At 34.9% G+C, this 17,831-nt stretch overlaps 1 protein-coding gene across 2 annotated transcripts in view; it reads right to left on the bottom strand.

Annotated features, from left to right (window-relative positions):
- The window catches only part of LOC108000921 (trichohyalin), a 174,382-nt gene that overhangs the window by 155,222 nt on the left and 1,329 nt on the right, over nt 1-17,831 (bottom strand). For both annotated transcript variants that reach the window (XM_062085269.1, XM_062085271.1), the window contains exon 2: nt 493-708. In XM_062085269.1, coding sequence (XP_061941253.1) covers nt 493-537 — 45 coding nt within the window. In that variant the 5' untranslated portion in view covers nt 538-708. The remainder of the gene's footprint in view (nt 1-492; nt 709-17,831) is intronic.

Here is a 17,831-nt window from a genome sequence, read left to right as displayed (position 1 = left end):
AACTTCCTATCGCGTTATCATTAACTAATTATTAAAAAGGAAAGTATGACGTGGAAAATCGAAATTATATATTCCCAAAACAAAACTGTAGACATCAAGAATTTAAAATTAAGAATTCACATTTGCGATCCCGCATACCTTGCGTGAAATCATCCGTTCCACATTATAAACAGCCATTAATTATAGACCATCATCCTCATTCCATTCGCCTGACCATCTCTCCCCTTTACTTTTTTCATTCGTCTCTTTTATCATCTCTTTTTCCACGGAATAAAATCGCCGACACTATCGCCTAATTATGCAATTAATGAACCGCAATATCGCTCGACCGATTAATTTTATCGAAAGTGTAACAGAACTTTCCCCTTTTCCCTGCCAATTTCCACACCAATTCCACCTTTCCACGAAGCGAAACCAATTTAAATAACGATTTTAACCGCGAATATCATCCTGGATCCTGGATCGATACTAGATTGGCCCTTGATTGCTTACCTTGTAGATCTCATCTACGAGTCTAGTGAGTTCTTCGGTCTCCATGGTAATACTCCTTCGATGTCTGAAAGCTGCACTTTAACCGACTTCACGAGATGCTCATATTTTTTCGTCCTTCCGAAAACCGGATCTCACGTAGCCGTTCCACTTTCGCGAGGTCGATCGTTCGGGATCGGAAACCGATAAATTCCCTCCTAATTCGTCTCTCGGCCGGACCTGGAATAAAAAAAAAAGAAAGAAAGAAAGGGGGGAGGAAAAAGAAGAAAATGAAAAATTATAATAATAATAATAAAAGAAAAGAATTAACGGAATGATTCGTTTTAATGTCGATACGCGCCTTGAGCGTTCATTGGTCGTTATCGAAGTTGCGAAATTTGAAGAAGGGGAGGAGGGAGGACTTTAAATTCGATTCCTCGAGTTTTGCACTCTTGGAAAATTGGAAATCGGCGGAAGGGATGATAGTTTCAAGCTGGATCAAACTATTGGATTGTAATAGGGGGTTGAAGGTTCGTAACATTCGAACATAATACTGGATACGCTGTTCGAATGTTGCGTTATCCTATAGCGTTCTGCTATATCGAACTGATGCTTGCTTCATTAGCTTAAATATGAATGTTATTGTACGTGTTAACACCTCATGTGAAATGGAATTGAGAAGGGGAGTTTGTGATATTGATTGTACGGAATAGAATATATTAAAGAAATTGGGAAATAATGGTGAATATTGTGAAAGAAACGATAGAAATAGGTTTTTCAAAACGAAGGTTATCTAAAAAATAATGATAATTTTTAATCTCGACGACTTCCTTTGGTCACATTTTATTTCATTACGGAATATTTTCTTTTCAACTATATTCAATAAAATCATAATTTCAGAGCTTTAAAGAAAAGAGCGTGAGAATGAAAAAATGGATTTGGCTCTCGGGTATATCTCTTCTCTCGAGCATCGTTCTCAACTTGTAAGTCGTTTCTACTCATCATTCAGCTTCATTACGACAGTCGAACAATGATATCTCTAGAAATTTGAATTTAAATCGTTAGATTAGGTTCGGGGCATTATGCAAATTCGCGAAAATCTGTAAATTATTAACGCAGCGAGTCCTGGATACCTGGTCCCCGGTTCAACAAGATCCTCTGTATTCAAATTAATATAAAGAGGCTTAACAAAGTCGAAACAGTTGCCAAGCATGCTAATGCATCATGCTGATACAGCGCTAAGTGAATTTAACTGCTATCTCGCCGGTCGAAGTTTCGTTTACGGGCAACGAAATTGAACGAATTATCTTCTGGGTCGGGTTGTTAGAGGCTGGTGGTGGCCTCAGGTGCAATAATTCACGGGTAACGGGCGCATTTAGAATAACAATTTACAAAATCTTGAACGGTGGGTTCAACAATGTTGCTTTTATGTTAATGTTGACGCATTAAAATTCTCATCGCGCGATACCTCGCAAGGACTCGCAGCATCTCCTCACTGCGTGCTTAATGAAAACGATCATGCCACTTCTCCTGTCGCGAACTTTCCATCAGCAACAAATAACAATTCGAAACCTCGTTTTCTTTTTAAAAAAAGATTAATTTATTTCGAGAAAGATAATTAACACTATCGTTGTCCAATTTTTTCGTTGTTGTTTCGATGGATGAAAGATTAAATTATTTTAATACTTGGTTAAAAACGAATTATCAATCTAGGATTATTAGATGAATGAATTACGAATTGTATTAATTCAATAATCAAATCAATGATAAATAATTCTCGAATATGTCAAGCTTGCACTTGAACAATCCATCGCAGAAATCTGTAAACTTTTCCATTCGAGAAAGCATGCTCAGGCTTAGCCTACAACCTAACCGCTGCGGCTAGCATTACTCACAGCTGGAAGGAGAGGTCACGTTTTCCAGGGTACTTTCATCCCGCAAGGACACCCGGTATACGTGTCTGCGCGTGTACGTAAACAAGTGGAGGGAGATCAGGGCGGAAAAAGCGGCATAACTTGGCCGTTTTATTTCTCGACACGGAGCGTGTGGCCAAGCGTGTGTCCACATAAGCGCACGCTTAAGGTGTCACGGATCGTCGATCGAGAGTCACTCAGGTTTTCAACCTGATTCGAGAGCAGATCGAGAAATCGTGAAAGCACGACACGGCCATGCAGTAATTGAGAAGATTTAATCGTTTCTTTCCTTTTTTTTTCTCCCCTGTTTTTGTTTCTCTCTTCTCGATCGAGAGAATCGAGATTAGATAGAATTCTTTTGTTTTTTTTCATTTCGATTTCGAATAGAGTTGATATTTCTTTTGCAGGTTAGAACGATATTCTGCATTTTATCTTACAATCGTTGTAATATCTTTTATTATCTATTGGCCACGAGCCACGAGAAGGATCATTGAAAATAACGTCTGATAAGATTGTCCAAGAAATAAACACGTATGTTTTTCTATCTTACAAATTGGCCACTTAACGCAATACATAGATGTTACTTGAACAAAATAAAAACAAGATAAAAACACGTGTAAAAGTATCGTTAAACTTAAATATTATATCTTACGAACGAAAATCTTTTTTCACTCAACCTAGTTTTTCCTCATTGTCGCGAAAAACACGGAAGAAAGAAAAGATTTCTGGATGAACGGTGCCGTGTAACGATCAAAGCATAACGATAAAAGATAGGAGAATAGATCTCGAATCTTTTGTAATTATTTCGGTTCTGAGGCAAGCAAACCTCCTTTCTCTCCTTATTTTACAATAATTTATCGATGCGTTGGAGAAGAAGTTAACTACGATATCGTAATATTGAAAGAGTATTGCGGCTGCACAGCGATTAATTTTTCGCATCGACGTTGTGAATTATGATACCGGGAAAGAATGGATCGATTAGTTAAAAAGCTTGACTTAGTAGGGCGTGAAGGAAACATATTGCAGCCAGCTATTTCTACTTCTGTAACTTCGAGTTTATTAAACTAATCTCCTCTATCTTTGTCAAGATGTTAATTAAAATATTTTCCTTTAATTTTTTTTCTTTCTATTTATAATATTGAAATATCGAATAATGTTAAAAATTGAAATTCAATAGAGTATAGTCTGCAATACAATCGCATGTTATATATTTATGAAAAATATTGAAATTATTAAATATATATATATATATATAAAGGATATTTTTAAATTATCATAGTGATTTTTATGCTGATAGTTTTAATATTTTTTTATAAAAAAATTGAATATATCACGATAGACTTAACTGAATATCTATTGAACTTTAAATCATCTCATTATCGGATATACATTGTCGAATATCATATCATAATCGATAGTTCTGAAATATTATGGATATAATCAATTAATCAAATACGATAAGATATTACAATAAAGTAAATAGATTAAAATAAAATACCGATATATTGATTTTATCTACACGCGTTTTCGTAAAATCTGATATGAAGAAAAAAAAATATTTATAAAAAAAAGTTATTTATATTAGTTACGATGAAAGCAAAGAAACTCAATCGTCCTGTTTGAAAATATATCGCAATCGCATGATTCCACGTTATTGCAAAGTGAATTTTACAGTAACTTTCCAAATGTGACGATACCCTCTAAAAGCTTTCAGGTGAATTAAATTCTCTCGAAACGTTTACGATAAAATGTTTCCCTTTAATCTCTCTAATCACATGTGCTAGGCTTGTTCCACGCATGCTACAAACTTTGGGAATTTCATTCGATACATTCGTTCGCCTGATATTTTTCTCATACGAGGAGGGTATCGATAAACTTGAAATATTTCGCTTCAGAACTGATCTCTGAAGGAAAGGATCCCATAAATTTTGTATTACGATCGGATAATTCGGCATAAAATATAATTAATGCGTGATTTCATTCGAACGTCATTTCTTGAAAATTAATAAAATTCCTCGATTTTCAGAATTAATTATGGAAAGGATAATTGAACGAACGAAATTGTATTTTATATCAATGATATAAAATATGATCAATGATACAAAATGATATAATATTCTCCTTTTTGTCTTTCGTTTTGTTTTCACAATTTTTATCATTATTAACATTCTTAATTGAAAATGAACGAATTGACTTGTAAAAGAGGAATTTAAAAAAATATGAAGGATACGATATGAACGTATGTGTAATTTAAAATATTTTGTTTTCTTCCCCTTCCTGTTTCAAAAACAAAAAATATTACTAATACAAATTATTTTGCATTCGTTATACACTGATATTCGTTCATAAATAATAAGTGTGATTTTATGCAAACAATGATGAATTTCAATAATCAAAGTTAACGAATTTTGTATTTAGCAGCCTAATAGATAATTAATTATAAAATAGCAATTCTGTAAATTGATTTCTAACGATCGTTATAATAATTTAATTAATAATATGATTACAAATTAATTTACAAATTATTAATTAATAATATATATATACGTTTATTATTATTCTTTCGAATCATTAATACGATATTCGGATTAAATAATAAATAAATAAAGATAATACGATCCATTAAACATTACACAAAATTTATCAATACATTCATTATCCTTGAGTGAATTAATGGCAAAAAAAAGAAGGAGAAAAAAGAAAAAACTAAAGATTTACGACCAAGCAATGAATCTTTGCAGCTTTATAGTTAGCCAATCCCATAAATCCACCAACATTGTTCTCCGCATTTAAATCGTGGATCCTTACGGAACGGAAATTGGAGATATAAGCGGATACGGATAGAATCTAAGAAATTGAAGAAGTTTTCAAGCAGAAGGGATTGAAGTTTGCTTATCGATTAACCAGAATGCAACAAAGTCACGCGTCACTACAAGAAAATCGAACGTCTATCGTGTCCCTACTGGAAACCACTTTAACGGTCTAAGATTTTCAACAAACTTAATCCAAACTTTTTTTCAGATATGCATATTCTAGGATAATATGAGAGGAAGAGCAATTCGCTATCGTTGTGCATCTAATATGATTATTTTGGACATTGACTTTTATGAAGATGAAATTGCTATTTCGTATATTTTTGTAAAATAAATATTTGCAATCGAATAGTTTACTTATAAATCTGCGGTATCGAATAACGCGGAACACATTTGTACGAATTCTAACACCGTTTTTTGTACCATGGAACCAGTTAATCCTGTTATTCGAGGATTGTTCGCATATTGATAGGGTAGAAAGGAGAAAAATCGAGATTCAAGCCATGGAAAATAAATTATTATCTCTCGTAAATATAGATTTTGTAATCAAATTAGAAAAAGAAATTAACCTGTCATAAGTGATCAGAATATTATACGCGATACTCTGTTTAATCGTTCTGCAAATATCTAAATTCCAAATGTAAAATAATAAATATTTGGATTATAAAAATAATTTTTAATAATCACTTTTTAATAAAGATCGATACAACGATAAATTGCTTCCTCTCCAAATAATTCCACGAAATTTAAATTCTTCTAAATCAACTTCACGCATTTTTCACTACCCATACAAACATTTTAAAAAGAAAAATATTTTCCAAATATACACGAACCGCATTTAACTTTCGCCGTTCTTGCATCGAAAGATTGACGAGAAAATATATACGTATATATATATTATTTTATCGAAGCGGTCGACAACCTGTATCTTCTCGAATCAACGCTCTGCTCTCACTTTTCCAGAAACATTCTCCGCCTTTCTTGATAAATTTCTCTTCTCTCCTCTTCCATAATGTTAAATAACCGATCTCTCTCTTTTTTCCCCTCTCTCTATTCTCGAATAATCGGCAGCAAGAATGCAACAGCGAAATACGCTTGGAAATAGTGGCAAAAGCCTCTAACCTATCGTGACGAACAGCTGCTCGAAAACGAATTAACCGTTCGTGCGGTGGCCGTGCGGATTCGAGCGTGTAATTTTATGGAAATGAATGAATCAAACGTTACTGTCCTTTTACTGCCTCGGTCCTGGCCATTTTTATCCCGCCGTCCGATAGACCGGCTGCGGCGGAAATGCATTCTTTCACGGTTTATTGGCCAATCGAGAATTATTCCATTGATCTTTCCAATCGAATCGGTTACAAAAACTTGTAATTATTGAAATTTTGAAACTTGCATTTTTCGTTTCTTTTATTTTTAAAAAGATTCGAAACGCTTACAAACATGAATTTAATTCTCTACCAATTTACACGATTTGATATTGCATCTAAAATATAGCTCCTTCGTGTATTTGTCCAACAACTTGAGGATAAAGATTTCTTTAAAAAGTTTAAATCAGATCCACGAGAAATCACACGTTTTTAAATATTTTTGAAAACACAGAGGTCTCTATTCATTTTCGTCCTATGATTTTCAATCATAGGAGTGAATAGTGTTGACAATAAAAATTGGAATGCCTCTGGAAGAATCGAAAGAAATATCCAATGGTTTCGCGTGCTTGAAATCCGTAGAAATTCGCGAGTTTTATGACTTAATTGGAACGAGTGAAAGGAATTATGCAATGGCCGCGACTCCTTGTGTAGATATATACATAATACACGTACAGAAACGGCGTGGAGATCGCGGGGACAATACGAGGAATTTCTGCGCGTCGTAGAATCGAAATGACATCAACCGCATCTGTATCCTTTACATTCCATGGGCTTGTAATTCCTGCGGCATTTATAGAATGTAAACCTGTTGGTCGTGAGCAACGTGCACCTGTGTGAGCGTTCTCCTACACACGATACGTTCGTTCGTAAATAACCGGATGTTTTGATCGGTTAATAATAATCGAGGAAATTAAGTTGGGTAAATTAATAATATCCATAATTGGATTTATTTATGGCGATAATTTAACGATTATCCTGCATGGTACAATATCAAAATGAATTCTTTTCACCGAGTTGTTCAAAAGAAACTATATTACGATGCCATCAATGGAAAATATAAAATTCGATATTAATATTTTAATCGATACGTCAAATTATCTTTCCTACGTGTTAAGTTCTACAGTTCTAAGAAATTAAAGAATTTTTCGAACATCGGAGTGATCGACAGCCATATAAAGAATATATTTCTTTTATCGCGTATTTTTTTCAAACCTCTCGCATCTATGGACGACATATCTCGTGACGCAACGTCATTCATACCACGCTCCAGACGAGATATCGCAGGTGTGTCTTTTTTATTAAAGCACGAGATATATCGTCCATAGATTCGTTCATAAAAAAAAAAAAAAATCATTCCTCAAACAAGGAATGGGTTAACGACTTATATCACGTATTTCGAAAAAAAAATTTTGTTTAGCTTCCCGTTTTACACAAAAACAACATTCACTTGTTTATGCATGTTATATCGTAAATTAAACACGCGAGATATCTCGTCCAAAGCGGAGCATCGAGTCGTGAGATATCTCGTTCATAGCGTTGCATGAACGACATTGCGCCGTGAGATATCTCTACCGCCAATGTAAAAGGGGGTTGGAAATCAATTTTACCCTGCTATAATATTCTGTAAAGTGTATTCGAATTAATTCGATATTTTTGAAGTGTATAATTGTACCGATTAAAAAAATAAAATTATTTCTTCTTAAAAAAACCACGACATTTATCAATCCACTGAATCATTATTTTATAATTATATTTAAAATTCAAATTTGCGATTTGTCACTAAAAATTTTCGTTCAAATTTTTTTTTTAAATTTGACAGAATCGATTAACTTCTTATTCGGATCAAATATCTTTGATCTAAAATAAAATTTTAAATCCGATATAAATCCCAAATTAAGCACCGCTTTGAATCCTTCGTTTGAAATATAAGCAATCGATCACAGCCTATTTAAAATAATCTGAGCCTGGTTAATTAGATCATTTGAGCATGGTCCAAACGAGCGTTCTACGCGATTTCGATGAGTAGCACACACCTGTAAAATAATCGAGAAGCGCGTGAACGAGGGGAACATCGCAAACTTGGGGGGAAAAATCGAAATTTTCACGGACGAGTCGAGTTACACGAGAGCAACTATTGGCGCTATTGGAAGAGGATTGAATGGGGGACTCGGGGAAAAAACTTGGGCGGAGAAATGAAATTAGCGGGAATCGTTCGAAAAACGTTCTCGAAACTGGCTGGATTGTTTGCATGAATTTTTCGACAGGTACGCATAGAGCGGCATAACGCGGCAAATTAACGAACGGAAGAGAAAACTGTTTCCCGTTGATTGAAGGATACAAAATAAAATGTCGGGAAATCCAACGGCGAGTTGAACGAGTCGAAAACGAGGCACAGGGAATAATCCATTTGCCCGTGTTCCGAGATTAATTATACATCCGATGAATTCGAAGAATATCAAAGTTCAATACTTAAAACTTGGCGCAAAAGCGACCAAATTTACACCAATATGAAAAATTATGCGTCCGAGTTTACGCCATATGCTCCTAATTTATGTCGAGGAGAGAGATATCACGTATGTACAATTTAAATCGCGTTTGGAAGAAATTATGAACAAACTTTGATTTATTCTCGTTTAAACGATACTTGGATACTGAATTTATTATATAATTCACATGCTGATCAATTAGGCCCAAGTATCATTTTCGTATAATCTAGAAAACTAGACGCTATAAAAATGAAATATAGAACCGGATTGGAAAATGTTGAATCGAGAAAATGAAAAAAGAAAAATGCGTGCACGACCGTTCAAAAGGAGTCAAGAGATTAAAATATCGCGATAATATTAATATTGCACAGAAATTCCGTCATTATAAATTCTTCGTTACGAATAAAATTACTAATATATTCGTATTTCATTCGATAACGCGTCGACAATTATATATTTCATTCAAATAAAACAGCATTGGAAATATCCATGATATCGAAAGCATCCGGGGACACGTGTTTCGAGTCACACGATAAAAGGAATCTCGGGTTTTAGGGAGTTAAACATTTCGGGAAAGAATCCCGTCGAATCTCCCGCCCGGAAGACACATGGCCACGTTAATAAATACCGATACCAATTTGCCTAAGGTCCTGGAGGATGAGGGAAGAGGGATGTCCAATAAATTTCGCAGCGGGGAAAACCGATTTCCGTGCTCTGCCCCGGTGATACTTTCCGCGGGAGAAGCAAGATAAAACGCTTCTTTTTTTCCGTGAGAAAGGCTGTAGTAGCTGCTGGAATTCAGGACAAATTCCTGATCTGGCAGTGGTTCTTTTGCCAGCCCCCGCCGTCAAGGTACCGTGGAAAATGTACAGAAAGTGGGGAAAAAAGAGAGGGAGGGAGAGAAAAAAGGAAAACAGGAGGACGAAATAAAATTAAAGAAAGTCACCGATGACCGGTGACTTTTTATCGAGTAAATGTTGGATCAGAGTGAGAGGGAAAGAGGAGGGAGAGAGAGAAGAATGGCGGAGGAAAAAAATGTGAAAGGTGCGCCAGGCGGAGAATTATCGGGATTTGTTCGTGAGGTCGCATTCAAATCGGGCCGACGTTGGAATGTCGTCCTGCCTCTTCTGTCGTAACAGTTATAAAACGGTCCTGATATCCTGCAGGCAGTAACGCACATGGCCGCGTGTGCGCACCATCGTCTGTGCACCTGTGCAATCGTGGGCGTATTCGTTCGGAGCGAGGGGTTCAACGGGTTCAAACCTTCGATAATATCGATCGATCGCCGATTATGGGAAGGGTGGAGGGCTCGACAATGGCGAGATTTTTCGTGTTTTGGATTATTCTTTGTCTTCCTGCGTCCGCTACGGGTAATTAGGATAATTCTTTCGCCACGTGGAAAGCGAAATAAGGGTGGCAGAGGACGAGTAGTCGTTTCGACCGTGTGAGTGTTACGTGTGTCGAGGTATTGTTGGATAGTTGTCTTTTTTTTTGTTAAATTTTTCTTCTTTTTCTTTCCCAATCTAAATCAATTATCGAATCTCACACACGATACTCGATACTTGTAATATATATATACATATATTTTTTCCCCCCCTCTCACTGTTAAACTTATCCGAAACGTCTAACGATTACAAGTCTGGAAAAAGCAACTGCGTACCGCAATTTGAAACTTCAAAGTTCGAAGTTTCCCTTGTCGATCGCGGTAGTATAGACAAAGGCAGAGAACGTAAAAAAGGAAAGGAAAAAGAAAAATGGAAAAATGGAAAAATCAAACTCGGCGCGCGTGTAATAAATTACAAAGTTCTGGCATTGTCTGTGCACGGGGTGAAGGGGGGGGAGGGGGGGAAGGAAGGAAACGGTTTCACGAGAGGAAAAGTTGGGTGATATGCGGGACAAAAGAATGTTGTCGACCGCAGTCAATGCCTTGTCTCTCTGTACTCGAATAAGGATCGATAACGTGGTTTCATTTAAAGGGTGCATTATCATTTCGCTCCACAGGATGAAAAAGCGTGGCGAATAATCTCGCGAGGTTCGGGAAGGGAAGAAACGGGAGGGAAATCGAGGAAAATAACACTGAAAAGGGAGTGGAAACGACAACAGAGGAGGGCGAATTGCAACAAAGAGTTGTTAAAACAATAAAGTTACGCGATTCTCGCCACGAAATCGTTGTTTATTGTTCGGTTGTTTCAATATCGACGGGAGGAGAGGGAAGAAAAAGGGAGGGCCGTTATCGTCGTGAAGAAACGTGATCATGAAATGTGTAAAGTCGAAATTCAGAGGCGGGGAAGATATGTGACAATTATGCTTGATTTATCCAGATATAAAATCGGCGCGAATTAACTCTCGAAAATTTCTGATCAAAGTAACGTGTACATTTGCCGATTGGCATTGTTTATCGCTCAATACTAGAGTCTTGGGAATTTCGTCTCCATGTATGTACGTGAACACAATAAATCGCTTTTAACAAAGAAATTATAACATCACAAATATACGGAACGACTGATTAATCTAATTGTCGATGATTGATTTAAAACTTAATGAAACGACAGCGCATCCCTAATTGGAAGAAATACAAAAGATCTAAAGGTTAATAAATTGAAAATTATGAAATACGAAAAATCATCGAGCGCAAAGCGCGCGAGAAAGAAAAACGAAAAGCGCAGAAGTGGTAATAATGCAAGGGGTGGAATGCAAGAATAATTAGTTGCGGCGTTAATTCGGCCGAATGGCCGTAAAACTAGGAGGAGGCTAGGTGTAAAGTTTCGCAGTGTTCCAAACTCAGGTGGAACAATTCGTGGTCGTTAACCGGAAAAGAAGTTTTCCGCCCGCTTATTTTCTTCGCGCAAATATTTTTGCTCTTCGCCGGCTCGTACAGCACGAGTTTTCCACAGCGGCCACCGCGTGTATGCATTTTCCCTGGCATTGTGCCGCAATGAAACGAAGAAACTGAACGTTAAGTGGCGAGCGTTGTAAAGTTCCGCGAAAGCTTTTAATTAGGATTACGCATTATCTCAAGCTCCCCGTTGTGCGAGTAGCTATTTCAATTATACCGCCGAACAGCTCCATGGAAATGAAACTGTTTCGAGTTAATTTCAGATACGCGGGCAATTACGATCTGAATTATTTCTACTTTTCGTTCGAACGTTACACGTGTCGTTTATTTCTTCCCCTTTCTCTCGTTTTGTTAACGAACGAATTCCATGTCCGAAAAATTATGAAAGATATTCAAAAATGGAACTCTCATATCTTTCTCGTGAAATTTGCAGTTAATTTCTCGGCTGAAATTCAAACTGCGGCAAGAAGTGTCCGTTGCTGGTGTCTTTCTCTGTTTCCTTCTACTCGTGAATACAAATACGTCTGTCCGAAAAAGTGAGAAACATTGACGATACGAGCGGGGATAGAGAGAAAGAGCAAAAGGTAAAATTGGAAAAAAAAATTTTGTCACGAGTCTGAAGTAAATTTAATTTAACATGAGTTATACATGCGGAGTTAGATTATAAAATAAGAATCTTAACGTAAAATTTAATTAAAATCTCTTCCTCTTTCTTACTCATATATATATATATTGTATTCATTTATTGAAAATAGAAAATAAATCTCACTACAATCTCTCTACGCTAAAAATAAGCGTATAATGATTTTATCTTTATACGCGTAATCTTGAAGATATGATTAAGAAAGGAAATGAATGTTGAAGTTTCTAAACTAGTTTTCTCTAAATACGATCTAGGATAACTTTCCAATTGCTTATACACTCCGGTATAAATTTTTGTTCCCACCGCGAATGCAGATTTTCCGCCAACGAGCGGAACGCGATATGATATCTAGGTAAAAAAAAAACTGGTGATTTTAACGGCGAGCAAACGAAATTTGATTTATACCCACGAACGTATGAAATAAATTCACAACTGATCCGTGTCCAGTGCTCGATATCGGCTTAAAACAGGAAAAATATTTTCGATTAATACTCCTTTCGAATCTTTGTCCCCGCTCATGTCCGCCCCTGTGGATGCTCATTAAACTCATTGAAACGAGTCATGCGTTGAAAAACAAACGTCATCGGAGACCATCGAACCGGGGAATCGAATAAATTCCATCGCGCTCTATTTTCGATCGACTCGAGGGGATGTGGGGTTACGATAATGCACCTGTCGCTCGAATTTTTATTGAATTTTTTATTCGATGGCAAACCCTTACGAAAATCCGTACCTATACACGCGATTGAACGAAATTTTACACAGGTATATTCGAAACATTGAAAAGTAAAAGTTGCTATTTTATAATTTTAATCTTTATCTGATGATAAGAAGTGCGATATGGATCTATACGGGATATCGATATATTTATAAAATATTTTTGAAGGTTTTAAAGGTTAAAACGAGCACAAAAGTTGATGTATGTCTATTTGTGAATTTATTTGTTTATTAAGCTATTAAAATTTGCATTATTATGATTCTTAGATTCTATAGATTTTCAATTTCCATAAATGTATAAACAATATTTACTTAAAACTTGACTCATGAGAATTGTTCCACAAATATAATTAACACTCTGTGAATGAACAAACTAATAAATATAATCTATGTACAAAGAAAAAGTTTTCCAAATAAAGTTTTTTTTAAAAAAGAAACCAAACCAACAATTTTCATTCTCTCGAATATTTACCATTATCTTCGAGCGATACATCACTTTTACTGTTTGAGAATCGAAATAAGTCGTGATATAAATGATACTCCTTTCATATATCTCATCAAACGATAAAAATGTTTAAATCAGAGTTATAAATGATGCAAAAGGATGGAATGAAATTATAGATTTAATAAATTTTATCCTTTGAAATATTACCTTCGACGATTACCACTCTCATCACTCTCACGAGTCAATTTGCATCGATGGCTCGAAAATCGGATCGAATCGTAGCAAAGATATGGTTTCCTTTATCTCACCGAATGTAAGTAATTACAAACGTTTAAATCAGAATTATAAACGGTGCAAAGGCATCGAATTAAATTCCAGACTTAATAAATACGAAATTCAGAGGAGACAAAAGGAGGAAAACGAGCAGCATCGATCAATTTCCCTTCTTATTATTCGTCGATTAGAAAGAAGGCAGCGGGAAGAGCAAGGGGAAATTACGATCTCCAGGCGATAAAACAGCTCGTGCAATGAGAACGAATATTCGCCGCTGATTAAGGAAGGAAATTACGATCACGGATGGATAAAATGGCTGCGAGATGAGAACGAATGCGACTTGGATGGAAATTGTTCTTTATCTTTTTTTGTGCGGATGCAACGTCTACTATGAGAAAGAAGCATCGACAAACCGATCATCTGGGGAGATATTCGATTATTTACTTTCAATGCCATCGATCGAAATTAACGCGAGATAACAGGATTGTTTCTTTTCACCCTCTGTTTTAAAAATACATCAGAGGAAAAAGGGAGGTTTCGTTGCTAATTACCATTTAAACTGGTAGTTTTTAACCATAGTTGTAACTATGTTAACAGACTACAGTTAACAGACTAGGATTAAATCTTATAAAACGAAAATTATATTCCAAAAAATCAGAGAGTATTATTCTATAATTCTCTTTCTGTCTTCCATCGATATCAGAAGAATAAAGATAGAGATTCGATTATAAAATTTACATCCATTGAAAAAAAAACATTTGCATTAAAAACAATTTTCCTATTCTTCTTATTTAATAAATAAAATAACACGTTCTTATATTACACTTTTTCAAAAGAGTGTATACAGATCTTCAAGACATAAAGGGAAGGGGTTGGAAAACGCTGATTATAAACAAAGAAATTGCATTATGTATTATGAGGTCGCAATATTCACGGAATTTTCCTCGTTCAACGTTCAACAACTTTTCCACCGGAATAATCGTGTCCGAGTGCTACATAAATTTTCTCTTCGGGTGGAGTTAAGTACGTGAATTATACTCGTTTCTTTCCTTCGAACAGTTCATCCTCCCCGTTTCTTCTTTCCTTCTCTTTTTCTCCCCTCCCCCTCCTCGGATATATTAACCGTGGATCGAAAACAGAATGCTAATTACAGGGACAAGGGATGAAATGGCCTCGATTATCGTTCCCTGATCGGCCATTCGATGCGAGCATGCCACTTTTAAAACAAAAGCGACCTCTTTTCCTATCGCATTATCGTCCCCGGACTCTTCACTTTCTTTCCGCTAATTGAAACTTCCCTAATTGTCGGCAAGAATTGTCTGTAGAAGTATCATCCTCTCCATAGTTAGTTCTATTCGATCGTGTTACCCCTCCCTCCGAACAAATTGACCTCTTTCAATCGGCCACCATCTTGCCGGGGAAAAAATTTTCCAGAGAAGGAGAAGGGAATTGTTCGAGGAGAAAACATAAATACGTGAAGGGGGAAGTTGAACGAAAGTTTTAAAATTTATATTTTAAGGGCCGAGTTAAGTGCGAGGGTCTATTTACAGCAGTGGTGAAGATGAAAAGAATAAGGGAATAATTTTATTTTGATGTACTTCACTCGTTGATGGAACGACCAGAAACAAGTTTCCGGTTTTAGCAACTTCCTCTTGGCCATAAGTTTTCATTTTCTGTGGCCTAGCGTGAATCGTTTTTTTTTTTTTTTGTTTTTTGAAGTTTCACAGAATGGAAATTTATTCGCCAAACTTCTTTGGGGCGAACGTGGAAACGGGGTTACTTTGCCACGTTGTGAGAATGTGGCTTAATTAACGTTAGCAAGGGATTCGTCGAAGATGTTTCTAACAAAACGTTTCTACGAGGTTGAATGAAAATTTGGATGTAAAATTTCTGTGTTCGAAGCAAAGAAAAGTTCGTACGAGTTTTAATAACTGATATGAATTAACTGGAAAATTCGTCAAAATTTTTGTTTACAAACGAATATCGAACGATTTTCATAAAAATTATATGCAAATAAAATTTTAAATTACAATAATAATAATAAAAAAATGTTTCGTTGAAAAATAAAAGTATGCCACTATATAAAACTTCTATTCTAAATTCAATCAATATTTTTGAAACACCCTGTACATTGTTCCCGAAAAAATAAGAGAAAATTCGATTTTAAATGTGTTGTTCGAGGTTCGTAAATTGGCGGGGTGAAAATTCTTTGTTCGAAATAAAGGGAGCAAGGTAGCACGTGGTATCTCGAACCGGAAGTTTAACGACACAGTTTTGAAAGCGATCAATTCAAAGGGGGATCTTATACGCGGTGATTTCCCGGTTAGAACGTCATCAGTTTAAAACGACTCTATTTACAGTGTAGCGTAGTAATATTCACGGTTTATTTGCATAATCGAAAAAAGAAGAGGCGAAGAGGGGAAACGTCTTCAAAAGACGTTTTTTAAATAGAAAACGCAATCTCCCATGGTCTCCCTCGAATGCTACGTTAATAACGTGCCATCTTACTGCTGGGCTGCACGGCATTCTCGAGGTTCAAAAAATACTTGGCGACGTTTTCTCGTAACTGGACTTCGAATCTCCCTTTTGCGATGCACAAGAACGCTTGTGGAATATTCTCTTTAATTAAATTGCGTTTCTCGCGGTATATACAAAATTAGAAATTAAAAAGTTAGGATAGAGAGTTAATGACAACCTTTTTCCTGTTTTCTTTTTTCTTAATAATGAGAAATTCTTCATGTTAATTTATGTTATTAATATATGAAAAAATTAAAATAAATATTATATTAATTGATATTATTAATTTTTATCTTTTTCCTAAAAATGGAACAGGAATTCATTTCTCATTTCTGTAACGTTTTTGTATGTCTTTCTTCTAACGTTTAATATAGAATAATCGTATCTTTAAATGTTTAATCAATGTCAGGTAATAATTTCAAAATATTTTTCAATTTCATCGATCATACGAATTCGAAAAACAAGATTAATGTCTTTGTTTTTATCTAATCTCTATTTCGTTTCTCTTTTAATAATCCGCATAATCTTTAAGTTTCGTCAGAAATCGATGAAAGTATTATTCACGCGCGATAACGAATCATTAAAAGCCGCGATTTAATTTTTTTATTGAATCGATGAAAACGATACAGTATTTTTATCAATAGCCTCGAGCATCGATTATCGGTTATTTAATATCCTCAATTAATTTTTCCTTATCTTCACCGATATATTCGACATACAATCCTTTACTTTCTAACATTTCTCACTTGACACGCGAATATCTGATTTCCCCAATTATTATTTGTTTAAATATAACGAATATTATAATATAATTCTATTAATTCTACGTTAATACTGTGATCATTCTGTGGAAATACTCGAATTGGTTTTAGATGAAATTCAGTTTTGATTTTTGCTCAATAAGAAGCACTTTTCGATTAGCAGAAAACACGAAAAGTTTACACCACGTGAGAAATTCACTTGGGTGTTTCGTTTCATCCACTGTTATCAATCATCCTCCCTCAACTTATGTGTGTACTTTTTATGGAGCGCGAAGAAAGATGAAAACTAAACATTTACTTTTGCAATAGGGAAAGTTGATCCAATTTTTCGAAACATCGTCTGAATAGGAGATTTAAGTGATTAACATTCGACGAATATTTTCCTCATTATGATTATCATTCGTCATTTTTGAATTTTTAATTTTTAAAGCAATATCAAATGATGGAACGACTATAAATAATAGTATTAATTCTCGAAAAGAAATCTTATTCTATCATAAAAGTTCGATTGTATAAAATAAAAAGTATATTAAATAAAATTAAATAAAATAAAAAATTATAATTGACAATTATTTTCTTTATCTCTCCATTCCTTATATTTAATACAAATCGAGATTTTAAATTTTAAATCAAATATAAAAATAATGATTTAACACCAGAATAACTGGAATTATATTGTTTTCAAAATCTCAATAATATTAAAAATAAATAAGTAAATAAAATTAAAAAGAAATAGAAATAAATGCATTAAAATAGATCCTATTTTAATATAGATAAAAATTTAGAAATATGTTTAATTTTAAAATTTTAA

Source organism: Apis cerana, linkage group LG14 (genome assembly GCF_029169275.1).
Source record: "Apis cerana isolate GH-2021 linkage group LG14, AcerK_1.0, whole genome shotgun sequence".
Classification (NCBI taxonomy): Eukaryota; Metazoa; Arthropoda; class Insecta; order Hymenoptera; family Apidae; genus Apis; species Apis cerana.
The sequence above is the reverse complement of the archived record's forward strand: the minus strand, read 5'-3'. Positions and strand labels throughout refer to the sequence as shown.